We start from the raw sequence: 15,735 nt of genomic DNA, 5'->3' as shown, positions 1-15,735 counted from the left end.
CACATATGTATATAAATTTTAAAATAAAATTGTTCTAAAGACTTAAAGAGATTTCTCCAAATATGTAAAAGCAGTCAATAGGTATAGGATTGATACCACCAACCTTCAGGGAAATGCAAATGAGGATCTTTTCTTGTGCCTGTTGAGTGGCTGCTAAGAAAACAGAGAGCTAGTGAGACGCTCAGTGGGTAAGCACGATGACCTGGGTTTGGTCCCCAGAACTTGCATTAAAAAGCTGGGTGTACCAGGTGCAATGGCACATATGGTGAATCTCAGCACTGGGGAGACAGATGCAGGTGGACCTCTGTGAGTTCGAAGCCAGCCTGGTCTACATGGTGAATTCCAGGACAGCCGAGGCTATACAGTGAGGCTCTCTCTCAATAAACAAACAAGGTGACAAGGCTGGGCACAGTGCACTGTCTCTGTAGTAGCAACTCTCCTAAGGAGAGATGGGAGGTGGCCACAAAAGAGTTATCTGGAAGCTTGAAGGCCAGTCAGCCTGGAGTGGGCCTCATAGAAGCGACAAGGGAGACCCTGCCTCCTCATAACAGCTGGAAGAGGAGGCTTGACTTCCAAAAGTTGACCTCTCCCTCATTGTGGTACATATCACACACACACACACACACACACACACACACACACACACACACACACACACACATACACTCTGTCCCTCACTCATTACGGTACATGACACACATACATGTATATCACACACACATACATATAGACATGTGCGCGTGCACACACACACACACATAAAATAAAAAGGGCAACCATTGGTGAGTACACGGGGAATTTGGAAGTTCAGTATACTTTTTACAGAAAAATAAATTGTGGAACAACTTTGGAAAACAAGACAAAAATAAAGTAATATTTACCTCTAGAGATTTATCAAAAGGCATTAAAATTGAGATCTCAGTAAGTTATCTGCACACCAGTGTTTACTGCACTGATTACAAGAGCCAGGATGTGGGATTAGCCTAAATGCCCACTGTTGCACGACAAAATAGAGAAAATGTGGTATGTGTATACTATGGAACACTGCTCAGCAGTGGAAAATGAGATGTCAGTGTGACATGGGGAAGTCCCAGGGACCACATGCCAAGCATTTTAGTCACGAGATAAATACGGTTTCTGTAACTCCACTTAGAAGTGTTTGTAATCGTCATAGAGAAGCTGGAGAGACAGCGGCTCAGTGGCTAAGGACCTGGGATTGCTACCCAGCATCTACATAGTGGTTCACAACTCCAATCCCAGGAGATTTGATGCCCTCTTCTGACCTCTGGACCCTAGGCATGCCTGTGGTGCACATGCATCCTCACATACATGAAATGAAGAATAGTCAGAGTAACACGGTAGTTGTGGTCAGAGGAGGGAAGATGATTGGCATCCAGTAATCACAAAGCCTTAACCATGCAGGGTGAAGAATTCCAGGACTGGGGGATGGCTCAGTGGGTCAAAGCTCTTGCTGCAGAACATGAAAACTTGAACTCAGATCTCAGCAACCAGGTAGAAAGCCAAGTATGTGCACACGTGTCTGTAACCCTAACACTGTGAGGGATGGAGGCAGGAGGATTGCTGGGACTTTCTGGTTGCCAATAGAGCTCCAAGTTTAGTAAGTAACACACACAGAAGTTCTGATTGGACGATACTGTCACTAATACGCTTAGTAACCTTGTGTACCTGGAAATGTAATGTTCTGTGTAATGTTAATGTTCTTACCACAATAAATAAAACTTAAGCACAAAGAGGAAGAAACCTGACTGGCCAACCAAGTACCTCAGCTACCTTCCTTGCATGCAGTGGGAGCCAGGTGAGGTACTCACCTAAAAGGCAGTGGTGTTGGGACTCAAACCTGGGTCTTAAGCTCTTCCTGCCTCCTTCTCTTCAATGGCTGAACCAAAGGCTTGAAGATGAAGAGAAATAATCACCCATAAATCTCCATGCCTACCAAGCACAGTGGATTTCCCTGACTCTGGAATACAGTGCCTCCCTCACCTCCTTAGAAAGATGCAGAAGGGTCCTTACCCCTCCACTGGGCGCATCACACCTGTCCAATCTACACCTGCACAGCAAGCATCCATCTTCATCCATTCGTCCCAATGGGAATTGTCAAGAAAGACCAAAGTCCAATGTGACCCACTGCTAAATCTAATGGGATGAAAAAGCAACAGGAGACCCATCTGGTGCTGAGCATGGAACCCAGGGCCTATTCGTGCCTAAGAGAGCTTTACCAGCGAGTTACACCCCAGCCCATCATTAGACCTCTTAAAAGTTCACCTTGTAGGACTTCAAGTGGACTCTGTCCAATGCCTCTCAGCCTGGCTTTCTGAGCTGTGCATGTGGGGAACACACGACTTAGCAGAGGCCAGCTCGTGTGTAACATACACCTTCCACCAAATGGCAAGCTGCTCTTCTTGTCTCCCTCCTGCCGAGGACCTAAGATGTGTTGTCAACACTTGACCTGCCCAGAACCTAGATGATCTGAGGTCATCAGAGCCCAGGACGGAGAGGGTAGATGGCCTGGGATGGACATCCCTTGACTACAAGCCTACTTCCAGGGGCTTTTCACCCAAAACTGAGAGGACCACGCTGTCAAATGTGCAGGGATCGAGGCAAAGTCTCCAACACAGTTGCCCCATGGGAAGATGACCTCAGCCAGGACCTGTGTAACTTTACCGTGCCTCGATGCAGGCCAGACCCCTCAGAGCCAAGCTTAAGCAAGGGAAAGCCATGCCCAGACATTCATGTACAAAATGGGTTCCCCTGGTCCCACTCCCACCCTGCGGGATCCAAAGATGAGGCTGACATTTTGAAAAATATAAAATTTTAATAAAGGCTACATCTCTTAATTACAATAATTATTGTACCAAGTAGTTTTCTTTAAATGAACTCTTTATAATGCATAATTTACAGTCTAAAGTAGAACAAACTGCCATGACAAAAGTCATTGAGTAACAAGACTTGTAATAAAAAGGCATAAAATATATTTATACATAAACCCCTTTCAAAAACCAAGGGAGAGCTGGAGCCCTCAATATAGGGCGGCGCACGGACGGAGCGGGTCCCCGTGCCTGTACAGGTACTGTCCTGATTCCCAAGTCAAGCACTAGCCAGTGGGTCAACGCTCTGCCCTACACTATACACAGGCCTATAGTACAGGGAACGCTGGCAGACAGGACATACAGATTAACTTAACACAAACCCGAGCGATCGCCAAGGGGAAGGTAACAGAGGAGAGGTGCTGCTGGGTGCCCGTGTCCTCGCAGGGTCAGGTGGGCGAGGGTAGATTCCTGATGGCCGTAGTCTAGAGACTGATTTTTAAAGGAGAACAAGAAACCCTCACTTCCTAAAGAGGCAGAAGAAGCTTGAACCACAAGGGCTGTGACGGGCTCTGGGACTACACGTACGGTGTAGCCTTTGGCTCCAGGGTGAAGTCTCCCCCACTCCCCCACTCTGGATGGTCCCCAAAGTGGTGAAGATGCTGTCACAACCAACCCACAGGACGTCTGTGACAAGCAGAGCAGCATGGCGGGGGGTGGGGTGGGGTGGGGGTGACCCATTTCTGCATGTGTCGATGGGTGGGGCGGGCACCATTTAAAAAAAAAAAAAAGAAGCCTGTCTTCACTTGGAGAAATGCCATGCAGAGCAGATTCCTCTGTTAACGAAGAAATGATTAATGCATTCCCGGCTTGGCTCCTAAGCGTGGACAGCAATCCAAACTTCTCACTCCCACTTCCAGGTTTAAAGCAGCATAAACTGGGGGCTGGGGGTAGGGAGGGCGGGTAGGGGAATCGACTGTTCAATAAATATCAGTAAGGACTCCTGTTCGGGCAAGCTATACACAGTTTTCTCTTAGTCTATGAATTTCAGAACCCTAGGAAGTCATCTATTATGTATGTCAGTCTCTCAAACACACTCAGCATCTTCTATAGCCCAGAGTGGTCATGTTTTGAATAAATAGTTCAGGCTTTTCTCATCTCGGTACCCAGGCTCCTGGAGACTGAAGATCAACTACCCCCGCCCTCCTGAAGGCCCAGGCGCCAGTCCCTCCCTAGGCTTTGTCTTCTTAATTGGTTTCATTTTCCTTCAGAATATTTCGTGGCTGTTGCGTAGGCCTGAGACAGGGTCTCTGGGCTTCGGCTCCATGGTGCACGCCGAGGTGCTTGCCCAGGTTGCACGCCGAGGAGGCCAAGGCTCAGTCGATCCTCTCCACTTTGCCCAGGATCCTGCCTTCGTACATGGGGAGCACTGTCTCGTCGTCCCAGATCTCCTCAAAAACTGCTCCGCAGGCAAATTCGTCACTCGCCTTCTTGAAATAATACCTTAAGAGAAGACAGGAAAGCTCGTTGAGACATCTCGCCAATGGAGAACCAAGCTGGGCACCTGTGCTTCCCGAAGTCCCTCAAACCATGTTCCACTCCAGATGGACCAGGCAGATGCACTCAGGGTGGGGTGGGGAGGTCAGGCTGGCTGGTGCGTGCACGCTCTCTCTCTCTCTCTCTCTCTCTCTCTCCAGCCAGTGCTTTCCTCTAGTCAGAATTGTTGCCAGCCGCCTGCCCGCCAGCACACTCTTTCCCCCTCTTTCTGAGGGAGGGGACCAGGAAGACCAAGGGCCCAGGCTTCATTTCTGATGGCAAGGCAGGGCAGGGGGAATCCTTCAGGGACCTGGGACTCTGCGCAGCCTGTAGAAGTGGAAGGCTGACTGGCTCTGGCCTGGTTAGCCCAGAGACCACTCACTCCAAGTGCTAAGTCTCTCTCCCAACCCAACAGGGGGCAGGCAGGGCGGAGCCAGCTCCAGGGCCCCCCTGTGTGGAGCAGGCATGGAACCCTCCCTCCCTTTCTGTCCCTGGATCCCTGCACCCTCCCCCCTACCTTGCTAGGGTCCAACACTCAGGCCTTCCCCTCTGCCTTTAACTGAAAGCTCCTCCTTGCCCTCTCCAGTGTTCCTCTCCTCAGAGGACCGCCTGACCGTACGTATGAAAACAGTGCCCTTTCACCCCCTCACCCTGCACACACGTCCCGGGCCATGGAAAATCCTGTTCCATGTTTAGGGCTGAGGATTCATTTCTGCACTTTCTCTCGGAGACTAGAAAAACCGAACCCTCCCCGGTTGAAGGCTGCATCGGTCCCTTTTAGAGCAGGTGAACTGAATTGAAAGGCTGAGAGAGAGGACGTGGGCCTAGCCAGGGCCTCTACGTAGGGCCATTTAAGGGAGATAGCACTGCATAGGAAAGAGGTCAAAATGCTTAGCGAAGCCCGAAGGGAGAGAAAGTGGGGAGGGAGGGGGAGCCAGGAAAGCAAGGGGGGTCCCTTTTCCAAATAAAAGGATGGGGGCACTGGTACCGAGGTCCCTAGCTCCAACACCAGTGGTGGTTTCCAAGCTGGGTTTTCAGGGCACCTCTGGGCAACCTCCATAACTGCAACCTCTTCCAGCACGGACAGAGGCTGCATTCCCGAGACACCCACCCCGTTGCCCCCCAGGACTTCAAACACACTGCCTCAATCTCATTTTGTAGGAGAACTGGGTTTTCCGCGGCACCAGGCTTCATGTGGCAAACTCTGCCTCCTTCCGACATCTGGCACCGACGGCGTCTGGCATGTCTGGGGAGACTGTTTGCTTTCTGAACTCCTGCCACGGTGAGATTACTCAACACGACTCAGGCCCCAACTCCACGGCCCCGGCCTCACTGTGGTATTTTTCATTAGGGTGGGGTCTGGGGGGGGGGTACAAACTGCAACACTGGGGGAGTCGGGGCCCTGGTGTGAGGGTGGGGATAAGACACAGAACTCTAGTGCCCAGAACCCCATCTCTAGGAGGACACCAAGCCCAACTACAGAGATAAGGAGGGTGGGAGGGCCTTCCCACAGCCTGATCCAATCAGGAAAGAATTTGAGAAGGGACCATTTGTGCAAGTCTTTGTGCATTAAAGGGGAGGCCAGAGCTTCAAAGCCAGGCTTATTAAATGTGCCTTAGGGGGAAAAAAAATCAGAGCCAGATGTGGCCAGAGTGGCTGAGCGAAGCCCTTCCCTGTAGGCCGCTACATAGTGCGCTGTGACAGTTTCGCCCCCTGAAGGTCACCTGCGGTTCTCCTCAAAGTTGGGCCGAGTCAAAGCCAAGATCAAAATGAATCCCTGGAGGAGCATACTCTTGTAATTAGCTTCACCTGGGTCTCTGTCAAGATTAAAGGCGGCAGCCCGGCCTGTTCGCCAGACTCTTTGATAACTTTCGGAATGGCCTCTTCAACAGAAAATGACTTATGCCCAGACACACACCTGCCACCCCAGAAAGCTGTCGCCTGCAGGGTCTTGGTCTTTCTCCCTGCGAAAGGTCACTGTTGGTGCCAGCATAAGAACTCCACGACAGAATGGTTGGTGCAGTCCCACAGGGCCTACCCTGGAGTTGAGCGCCCTTCAGACGCTCTCCTCACACATCTGGGTTCTGGGGATACGTGTGGGGTGCGCCTCTACATAGAGGCCGGGACGCTCAACTGGGGAGAGGACACTTCTTGGGTGGGAACCTCCTCAGGGTGCCCTGAGCGTCTTGTTTGCCTCACTGTCCCAGCCTGGTGCTCTATACCTGGGACGATAGGCAGAACACACACTACATTTCCAGGCAGGGTCAAGTCATCCCCTGCCTTGGCAAGAAGGGAGGGTGACGAACGCGTCTGAGATGGCCTCCATCCTCAGTTCTGGGTTCTCCAGGACCTCACAAGGTCAATGTGGGTCTTTTTTAAGGGTCCCTGTACTCTGCCAGGGAGGCTGGCTGGCAGGGAGAGACTGTGAGGCCCAGGACCAGCATGGAGGGGAGGGACAGATGGACACGGGGCTCAGCCCTATCCACCCTCCTGACTGACCAGGCATAGCCCCTTCTTAGTTACTGATAAGCATTGCTGCTATAGGTAACTTGAGTGACTCATTGGCCCTGGTCTCTGCTTTTCTGAGCTTCCAGCATAGCCTCTGACTCTGCCCTCCCTTTTTTTTTTTGTTTTTTGTTTTGTTTTTGAGACAGGGTTTCTCTGTAGCCCTGGCTGTCCTGGAACTCACCTTGTAGACCAGGCTGGCCTCGAACTCAGAAATCTGCCTGCCTCTGCCTCCCAAGTGCTGGGATTAAAGGCGTGCGCCACCACGCCCGGCTGACTCTGCCCTCCCTTATCAGGGAAGGAGTCTCTGATTTCTGGCAGAGCCCCTACCACATAGTCCAGCCCTGCTCTCATGGTTAAATAAACGAAGGGCTGTGTCTTTGGTCCTCAGTCTTGTTCACTTGGACCTGGCTAGATCTCCAGAGAACCATACCCTCTCATCAGCTTTCCCTCATGGCTGTTCATATTAGAGGTGACGAGAGCATGAGCGTGGGGGGGGGGGGGGCACTAACGGACAGACAGACGGACCCTAGCCACCCAGCAGCCCACTCAGGCAGCTTCTGAACAGTGTGTCTCCAATCCATCCGAGGCCTGCAGAGAGCAAGATGCTCGGGGGCCTGGATCCTCTGAGTTCTGAGCAAACTCCAGAGCAGACGAGGCGGCGGGACGGGCAGGACCCTCACCTGTAATTTCCCTTTTTGCTGAGCTGCTCCTTGAAGTGGCCCAGGGTCAAGCTTTGAGCCTTCAGCATCCTCCTGTATGGAATTTCTTCTCCACAGAAAAAGTAGGTGACAACCAGCTCACTGGCCTGGAGCGCGTGGACACTTGCCAGTTTCTTTGGCTCTTTGTGACTGAAAAAGACATCAGGATGCCACAGACTCAGCCTCGCAAAGCAGATACACACCGACTCCTACGCAACATGAGGTTGTCTACAAAGGAGGCCTGGGGCCTCGAATTACCAAGGGAACAACCTCCAAAGAGAGCTGCAGAGCATGAGGGAAGCAAGCGGTGGTTGTCTTCTGGTAAGCTGATACTATATTCCCCAATGCCTTCCATCGCAAGCATAACCAGGTGCCCACCGGTAAAGACCAGAGAATGCCATGGAGGCAATCCCAGGTCAGGGTTCCTCATGAACAGTGTGCGCTCAAATGCCCTTGGAGGTCTACCCATCATGCCCTCGGAGGCCTATCCATCATTCCCACAGACCCACATTACAGGTGAACAGCCTGTCTCTTCTCACATATCCCTGGCCCCAAACTTGCTGTGCAGTCAGAGATGACCGTCTTCCTGCACCTCAGAGAGCTAGGGATTACAGATGTTCACTCACACGGCCTCCACCTCCATTTCTGTGGTGCCAGGGAGCTAGCCCAAGGCTCGCTGCACAGTCGATGGCAGGCAAGCACTCTACCAACTCTCTTACAGCCCCGCACTCCTGTCATTTTAATGGTGCCATTTACTTTATTTTGGAGTGAGTGGCTTTTATAAAAGCCACCAGTGTTGAGAGTTGGTAGACTTGAGGTTCACCAATTAAAACAAGGAAAGGGTCTAGGAAGGTGTTTACTCAGGACCTCAAACATTAGTCATGGCTTGGGGTGATGATGCTAAGAAAACTTTATCTAGATCACATTCTATAACTCAGGCAGATTTGAAATCCTGTAGACAAGACAGGGTTCAGAGTCCTGAGTAAATGGGTGAGCCAGTTCGAGACAAGGTTTTACATTTCTCCACGCGGATCGTGGAGGCAGACTTCCGGGCAATCTGAGAATCATTTTCCTGCTCAGGGGGTGATGCAAACACCTGTCCAGACTTGCTAGCTCCCAAAACCTACAAAGTAGCTTGTGCATCCAGATTCAGGCACTCTACCTTTCTGACAATGGCTTCGTGCCCAACTTTTGACGACTGAGACCCCCAGAAACCCGGTGTCATCACTGAATTCTTGGGAGCTGATGTCCCGTGACCCTCACTGCTGGCAACATTCGCCTTTAGTGTTGCCCTTCACTAAGTGTGGACACAAAGGTAGGTTCAGATATGGAGTTCCACACACACATCACTCCAGATGGTGACACTTCCTGAACCGTACAACCACACAGAGTAAGGATCCCAGCAATGTCAGAGAGACACTCACTCTTCTGGAGCCAGGCTTGGGTTGGCGAAGGGTGAGGCTCCTGCCTGACCAGCAGCCGAGTGGTTCCTGTCCCTCTGCTGACTGGCCACGCAGCACCTGAGGGTGGAGGAGGGTGAAGAATTTAAGAGGTAAGCTCTCATGCTCATGCCAACTGGGGAGCAGAGAAAAACCACTCTGGCTTCTTCAACAGATGTAGACCCAACCCAACCTCCCTCCCCGCAGAGACCCCACAAGACCTTGTGTTCGCGGACATTCTAGAACATTCCACAAAGGGGCTATCTTAGTGTGGGCAATGGCTACACATTGGCTCACTAACATGCCTCACGTGTAGTGAAGACAAAACTTAAGAAATGGGATTTACAACTGACTCGTGAAATCACCCTACTTGTTGGAACACCTCGCCTGGAAGACTCTGCCTGAACTCTAAGGAATGAACAGGACCAAAGAGAACAACTTCCAGAGGCTGAATAGGAGATCTACTCAGCTAGAAGCCATTCCTCCCTGGGAGAATCTGAGAGACCCCACTCAGCCTTCCTCTCTCCATCTCCAAACCCCACCCACTTCTGAGCTCCTCCCACCCTTCCACTCTCCAAACCCTGCCCCCTTCTGAGCTCCTCCCACCCGTCCACTCTCCAAACCCCGCCCCCTTCTGAGCTCCTCCCACCCGTCCACTCTCCAAACCCCGCCCCCTTCTGAGCTCCTCCCACCCTTCCACTCACCGCTGCTTCTGGGGCTTCGACACCTCTGCCAGCCTGCGGCAGGCTTCCTCTAGCTGTGCCAAAGTGTTGGGTGGGGTAAGGGGAGGCATTGCAGGGTCCTGGGTAAATGGGTGAGCCCGGGCCACCGAGCGGGAGTGTCCGCTGGCCCCCAACAGATGGTGCCGGCTGACTCGTTCTCCTGGGGCCGCACAGGCAGACTCCAATGGGTAGCTCTTTCTTATGCTTTGGGCACTAGAACAGGATAGGAAGAGCAGAAGAAAAACTGAGTTAGAAAAGCTAAAAATGTAACTTCAATAGAAACTTGTCTATTCTACTCAGCAAAAGAGAGAGAGGAGAGAGAAAGAAGAAGAAGGAGGAGGAGGAGGAGGAGGAGGAGGAGGAGGAGGAGGAGGAGGAGGAGGAGGAGAAGGAGAAGGAGAAGGAGAAGGAGAAGGAGAAGGAGAAGGAGAAGGAGAAGGAGAAGGAGAAGGAGAAGGAGAAGGAGAAGGAGAAGGAGAAGGAGAAGGAGAAGGAGAAGGAGAAGAAGAAGAAGAAGAAGAAGAAGAAGAAGAAGAAGAAGAAGAAGAAGAAGAAGAAGAAAAATAACTCTACCATAACACGAACAGGAGGCGCTGCCAAAATCTGACATTTTTGTGGTCTCCTCAGCCCAGTGTCTAATACTGAGATGGCAGGGGCAGTGGCAGTGGCTTTCCACAGACGGCAGAAATAGCCGTCTCCACACCACCTCTGTGTCAGAGCCCTGGGGAGTGGTATTTACCTATGGGGCTTGGACTTGCTCTGCCGCTCACTCTCTAACATCCACTGCCAGACATCCTGTGACCGGTCTCCTTCTTCCCCAGGAAGCTGGGGGGCCCCCGCTGCACTGGACATCCCTCCATCCCTGGCCGACAGTGCAAGACCCGGTTCGGTGCCCTTTGCATTCCGTTTTGGCAAGGTACCACCTCTGCTGCCACTGTAGGGAACGAGAACACCCGATCCAGACATCTCATTAAAACTCCAGGGCTCCTGGAATTGGGCAGTCCCACAAGGGTAGACTGAGGACAGTTCCATGGCACCTAGCACAGCCCGTACTGCAACTTCCGCCAGAGCCCCTCCGGGAAGCGAAAGCAGACCCCGTGGGCCCTCTTCACACCTGCTCGGGACTCAGGCTGGAAGAAAAGCCCCATCTTTGGGGTGTGCTGGTCACTTACCAAAACTGCTCCCCAGGCAGGGGCTCTGGAGCCTTTGGGTGGCTTTTGCATTTGGAGTAGCAATAATAATCTGTTCCCCCAGGACAGAGGCAGCGGACTCTCTGTGTGGCTTCTGCCTCGATCTCCTCCTTGGTCTTGGGGACAGCGTGGTGGTGGATGTAGTGGTGGTGAACGTGCTTCGTCGTCTGTTTGGTCAGGAAGCTCTTGCCTCCAAGGAGGGGGCAAGCAGCCACGGGGGGCAGCTTGCCCCCAGTCGGAAGAAGGGTATGACACTGCTGATGGTGGTGGTGCTGGTGGTGGTGGTCGGGGGAGCGGGACCGTGGGCTATAGCGACCCACACCAGGGGATTGACAGCCGGGGGTCTTGAGGACCCTGGAGAGGTGGTCGTCCAAAATGGTTTGTGGGTCCTCTTCATAGCTGCCGGAGGGTAGGAGGGCCAGGGGGTGCTGGACCGGTGCTCCATCCCGTGAGCTCAGGGCCTGCTCAGACCCCTCCTTTTCTTCATCCTGAAAAGGGAGGACCCAGAGGGGAGGTGAACAAGAAAGCAACGCCTCCGCGCTCCCCCAGTCCATGCACCCGTGGGTTGGCGCACCCATGTACGCATGCGCGTTTCTGCATGCACAGGGTGGAGAGGACGCCCAAGCCTGTCCTACCTCCCGGATCTGCTGCAGCCGCTCCTCCAGACTATGGCGGCTTTCCAGCTCCAGTTTCAGTTTCTCCAGCCTGGAGATGAGCTCGGCGGCGAAGGCAGCAGGTTCCACAGGCGTCATCTCCTTGGGCAGGCGGTGGGTTCTCTGAGGGTGTGGGAAGAAGGCAGAAACCAAGCACCATTAGCAGTCCAGGCAGGCACTGGCCATACCAGCTTGGATGGAGCTTGCGGGGCCCACTGATGTGCGCCAGGTCCCCGTGTTTGAGTGGAGAGTGGGTGGCGAGCCGGCCTGTGCTGCTCAGGACTTTTATGCACCGGCTCTGTGGCCTCATGGAGAGCCATGGTCCCCACCAGCGTTTGCCTTGGGCAGGAGCAGTTGGTCGCACTCCGAGAGGCCCTGCTTGTTCTCTCTGTAGTACAACCAGCCCATCAGTAGCTACTCTGAAGTAGAAAATCTTCAAAGACTGTTGTCAAACATCAAAAAAAAAGGCAGCCCTCTGAGATGGGGAGGGGAGAGAAACCAACTCAAGGAATAAAAAAGTAGAGTCTAAACAGAAAGGGAGTTGAAAATTAAAAAAAAAAAAAATAATAATAAATAAGATTGGAAGAGAGGCAGGGGGGAGGGGAGGGGAGAGTCACCGGCCCCAGATCAGAGAAGAAGTGGTAATTTATTTCCTGGCCTCACACTGGGCACCTTTGAGGTAGTGTTGTCTCAACACTGCTCCATCTCTCTCATTTTTCCCCTCCTCCCCTCCTCCTCCTCTCTTTGTACAGAAAATGAAGAAAGCTGCTGCGGGCTAGTAGCAGAACACTGCTGAGCTCGGCTGCCTGAAGCCGATCTATCAAGGGAAAACGGAACATCTCCAAACCAAGTACGGAATATAAAAAGGCGTCGAGAAAGCCTGCCAAGAACTGCAGGCCGCGAGAACCCCCACCGCCCGGCTTTCTGTCCTTTCTCTGTCATCTCGCCCCCCACTCTGCCCTCCCCACCTCTCCATTTGTTCCTCTTTCCTCCTCCTCTTCTTCCTCCTCCTCCTCCTTCGCTCCCCCCCACCCCTAATCTCCCTCTCTCCCTCTCGCTTTGCCTCTTTTCTTTTGGGGTGGGGAAGAGCAGAAGGCCAACTTACTCTCCAGGCTGAAGAGTCAGTCTCACTCAGTACAGAAACCATTTAGCTGCACCAAGTGAGCGGGGGAGGGAAGGCCCCTGTGTGGATGGACGGCTGTTCTTAGGAAGGCTGCTTCCAGGAACCATACATCCTCCAAAGTTGATCGGCACAGGCCGGGACAAAATCAGCCCATTTATAGTCTTGGGGAATCAAATTTTGATGAACACATACCCACTCACCCCCACACTCAAATATCTTTGTCATCTACAGTATATGGGGTGGGGGGTAGAGATCATAAAATCACTCCCCAAAGCCATCCTAATATGCTAGTTTTAGACAAGGTAAGTCTGCCATTGTCTGTGCCAGGAGTTTCCCAGGGAGAGCTAGCATCTTGCAATGCTACTCAGGTGACCTGGGACTAGAAGTCTGACGTGTTAAGTTTTTTGAATAGAACACAACCATACGAACCGGCTGGATTCTCTGAAGCTGCCGGAAAGACAGCCTTACAGAGACACCTGCTCTCAACAGGATGGCTCTTCTTTCCCCCCTGCACCCTGGGTAGCAGGCTACCGTAGAAAGAGTCCAGCCTGGGCAGGGCCCTCTAGGCTGGCTCCTGAGCCCAGTAGACTGTGCCGGCTGCCCTCAGGGATGTGTTACATACGAGGGAAGGTCCCCAGAGGAACCTGTTACCCTCCCTCAGGCATGGGAGGAGGTTTCTCCAGGGAGGCTCACTTCTAGACCCCCCCCCCCCCACCTGCCCATCCACAGTCATCAGACACAGACTCTAAGAGAGCCCAGCTCTGGAGCTTGGGACAGCTAAGACTGTATATGGGAGGTTATTTTCTTTCCGGGGTGAGCAGGGCACCAGGACATAACGCACAGAGATTCTCCCAACCTCATTCACTTCAGGCTTAGTGAGCGCCTGCCTGTGATGGGAACTGTAGCAGGTCCGGGATACACAGAAGCTAACAGGCAAAACTCTGGGGCTGTGGAGAGGGGGTCAGAGGTTAAAAGCATTGGTTGCTCTTTCAGAGGACCCAGTCTTAATTCCCAGCACCCACAGGACAGCTCACAACCATCTGTAGCTCCCAATCTCGGGGACCTGACGCCCTCTCTGGCCTCTATGAGTACTGCATTCACATGGAACACATATGCAGGCAAAGAACTAGTGCATATACCAGGTATGAATGAATGAATGAATGAATGAATGATGTTTCTTTTGGGGCTCCCTGCCTTTGGGGGGCTTCTAGTCTAGCAGGAATGCAGTGAGCCTACCATGTCATCATCAAGTGATAAATTTTGTTTGCTTGTCTTCCCCCACAGAATTTTCCCATTCTTTGATTCAGGAACTATCAAACGTCACTCCATTACCACCACATCCAAAAGAACCATTTAATTTCCTCAGTCTGGCCATTCCTTTCTGTTCCTTCACTACAGATCTCAGGCATTGCCCCCCCCCCCCACCAGCTCCTGTAATAATTTAGGGCCTCACTACCCGTGTCCTGGTGTCCTGTCGTCTATACTCACCGGAAAATGAGGTAGAGACACTTGGCCATTGGCCTTCACACTGCGATGCATCTCTCTCTGGAGCTGTTTCTTACTCCCCATGCGGTAAGGAGGGACTCCATCTCTAAGGGAAAAGACAAAGTCCACAGGCTCACACCACGGCGACCTCAGCACCTGACATCTCCTGCACGACCCTCCCTGAGATTCTGCCAACTGGAAAGGCCACACGCTTCCCTGGGGATGAGCCGTGCACCTCCAAGTGCAGTCACGTAGGGAAAGACCCATCCAAGACCAAACTCCAAACCCTGCCCGCTGTCATCAAGTAAACTTGTCTCTCCCAGATGCAGGGACATAAAGATCTAAGAGCAAAGCCCCTCCTACGAGGCACTACAAACAAACTCACCCAAACACCCAAGAACCTGCAACATGTCAGACCTCACCGCCCCCTCTGCAGGAGGTCAGCAGGCAGGAGGAGAGACAGAAGGTTCTACTCCTCTTAGGAAGTTGGTACCCTAATAGAGAGTCTCAGGGCAGTGTGCAAAGACAAATGGGTCCAAAGTGGTAACTACCATGACAACGTACAAAGAAGAAAGGGGGGGTTGGCAGGGGTAGGGGGCGTGCAATCTAAAGTTGGGGGTGTGGCCAATGAACTCTGGGTGAGCTTCCTAGGACCATGTCTTTCAATCTATTTTAAAAACAAACCAGGGGCCAGGTATGGAGACACAAGCCTTTCATCCCAGCTGGATCTCTGTGAGTTCCAGACCCACTCTTTAGTGAGACCCTGACTCACAAAACAAAACATAAAAAAAAAATCCAAAATAAAAAACAACCACAATCCTTACTTAGCAAGAGGAAGAGTGAAGAGCTGATACCATTTTAAAACAAAATAAAAACTGTGTCTCAGACTTAGCAGCCTGACTGCAAAGGTGTGACTTTCCCCACTGATGTCCCCTCCGGAGACCCCAGGGGTCACAAACTTCCACACTCAGAGGCTATGATACTAAAACTAGGCTAAATACTAACTAATTACTAAAACCTGATTGCTTCCCTTTCCTCTGGTGTTTCGTTCATCGCAGGAGGGAAAGAACCCTCGTCTAGCCAGCAGAAGTTGCCACTCAAGTGCCTGAGCAGCGGCCAGGAGGAATGGCTGACCTGTGGTATCTTGTCTGTTTTCTGGAAGGTGGCTGGCCTGGACCACAGAACAGGGTCCCTGAGGGGATGGTGAAGACCCTGCTAAGCCAACAATACGACTAATTCCAACGCTGAGAGGAGGCAGGATGGGTAACTACATCAAGGCACACTGGGAGGTGGGAAGAAGAAAGTTCAGAATTGGGGGGCAGGAACTCAAGTTGCATTCCCTGCCCCAGAGGAGGTAGAAGCTGACAGAAAGTGGTAAGTTCCTGACTCTCCAAGGCCCCTGAAGGTGAAGAGGGTTATGCGGGTTTTAAGTCCAGCAACACAGTGCATCTAAAGCTAACTTTCTGAGGACTCCGCTCACTCGCTTTGGAACAACTGTCTAGACGCCAGCAGTGACCTGGGTTCCTCACCGGCATATGAATCGCACCCGACTACAG

General features: G+C 52.2%; 1 protein-coding gene across 6 annotated transcripts in view; it reads right to left on the bottom strand.

Moving 5' to 3' along the window:
* Positions 1-2,813: 2,813 nt before the first annotated feature.
* Axin2 (axin 2) overlaps positions 2,814-15,735 on the bottom strand; it is a 32,956-nt gene continuing 20,034 nt past the window's right edge. For 4 of the 6 annotated variants that reach the window (XM_006532058.2, XM_006532060.2, XM_006532059.4 and 1 more), the window contains exons 4-11: positions 14,183-14,285; positions 11,554-11,694; positions 10,901-11,406; positions 10,468-10,662; positions 9,711-9,941; positions 8,992-9,087; positions 7,550-7,717; positions 2,886-4,328 (exon numbers count right to left, since the gene is read on the bottom strand). In XM_006532058.2, coding sequence (XP_006532121.1) covers positions 4,202-4,328; positions 7,550-7,717; positions 8,992-9,087; positions 9,711-9,941; positions 10,468-10,662; positions 10,901-11,406; positions 11,554-11,694; positions 14,183-14,285 — 1,567 coding nt within the window. In that variant the 3' untranslated portion in view covers positions 2,886-4,201. Of the gene's footprint in view, positions 4,329-7,549; positions 7,718-8,991; positions 9,088-9,710; positions 9,942-10,467; positions 10,663-10,900; positions 11,407-11,553; positions 11,695-14,182; positions 14,286-15,735 lie in introns of all 6 variants that reach the window. The other 2 variants (NM_015732.4, XM_006532057.3) reach the window with 1 other exon arrangement.

The sequence above is a fragment of the Mus musculus genome, chromosome 11 (assembly GCF_000001635.26).
Source record: "Mus musculus strain C57BL/6J chromosome 11, GRCm38.p6 C57BL/6J".
NCBI lineage: Eukaryota > Metazoa > Chordata > Mammalia > Rodentia > Muridae > Mus > Mus musculus.
This window is presented reverse-complemented; position numbering and strand designations above follow the sequence as displayed.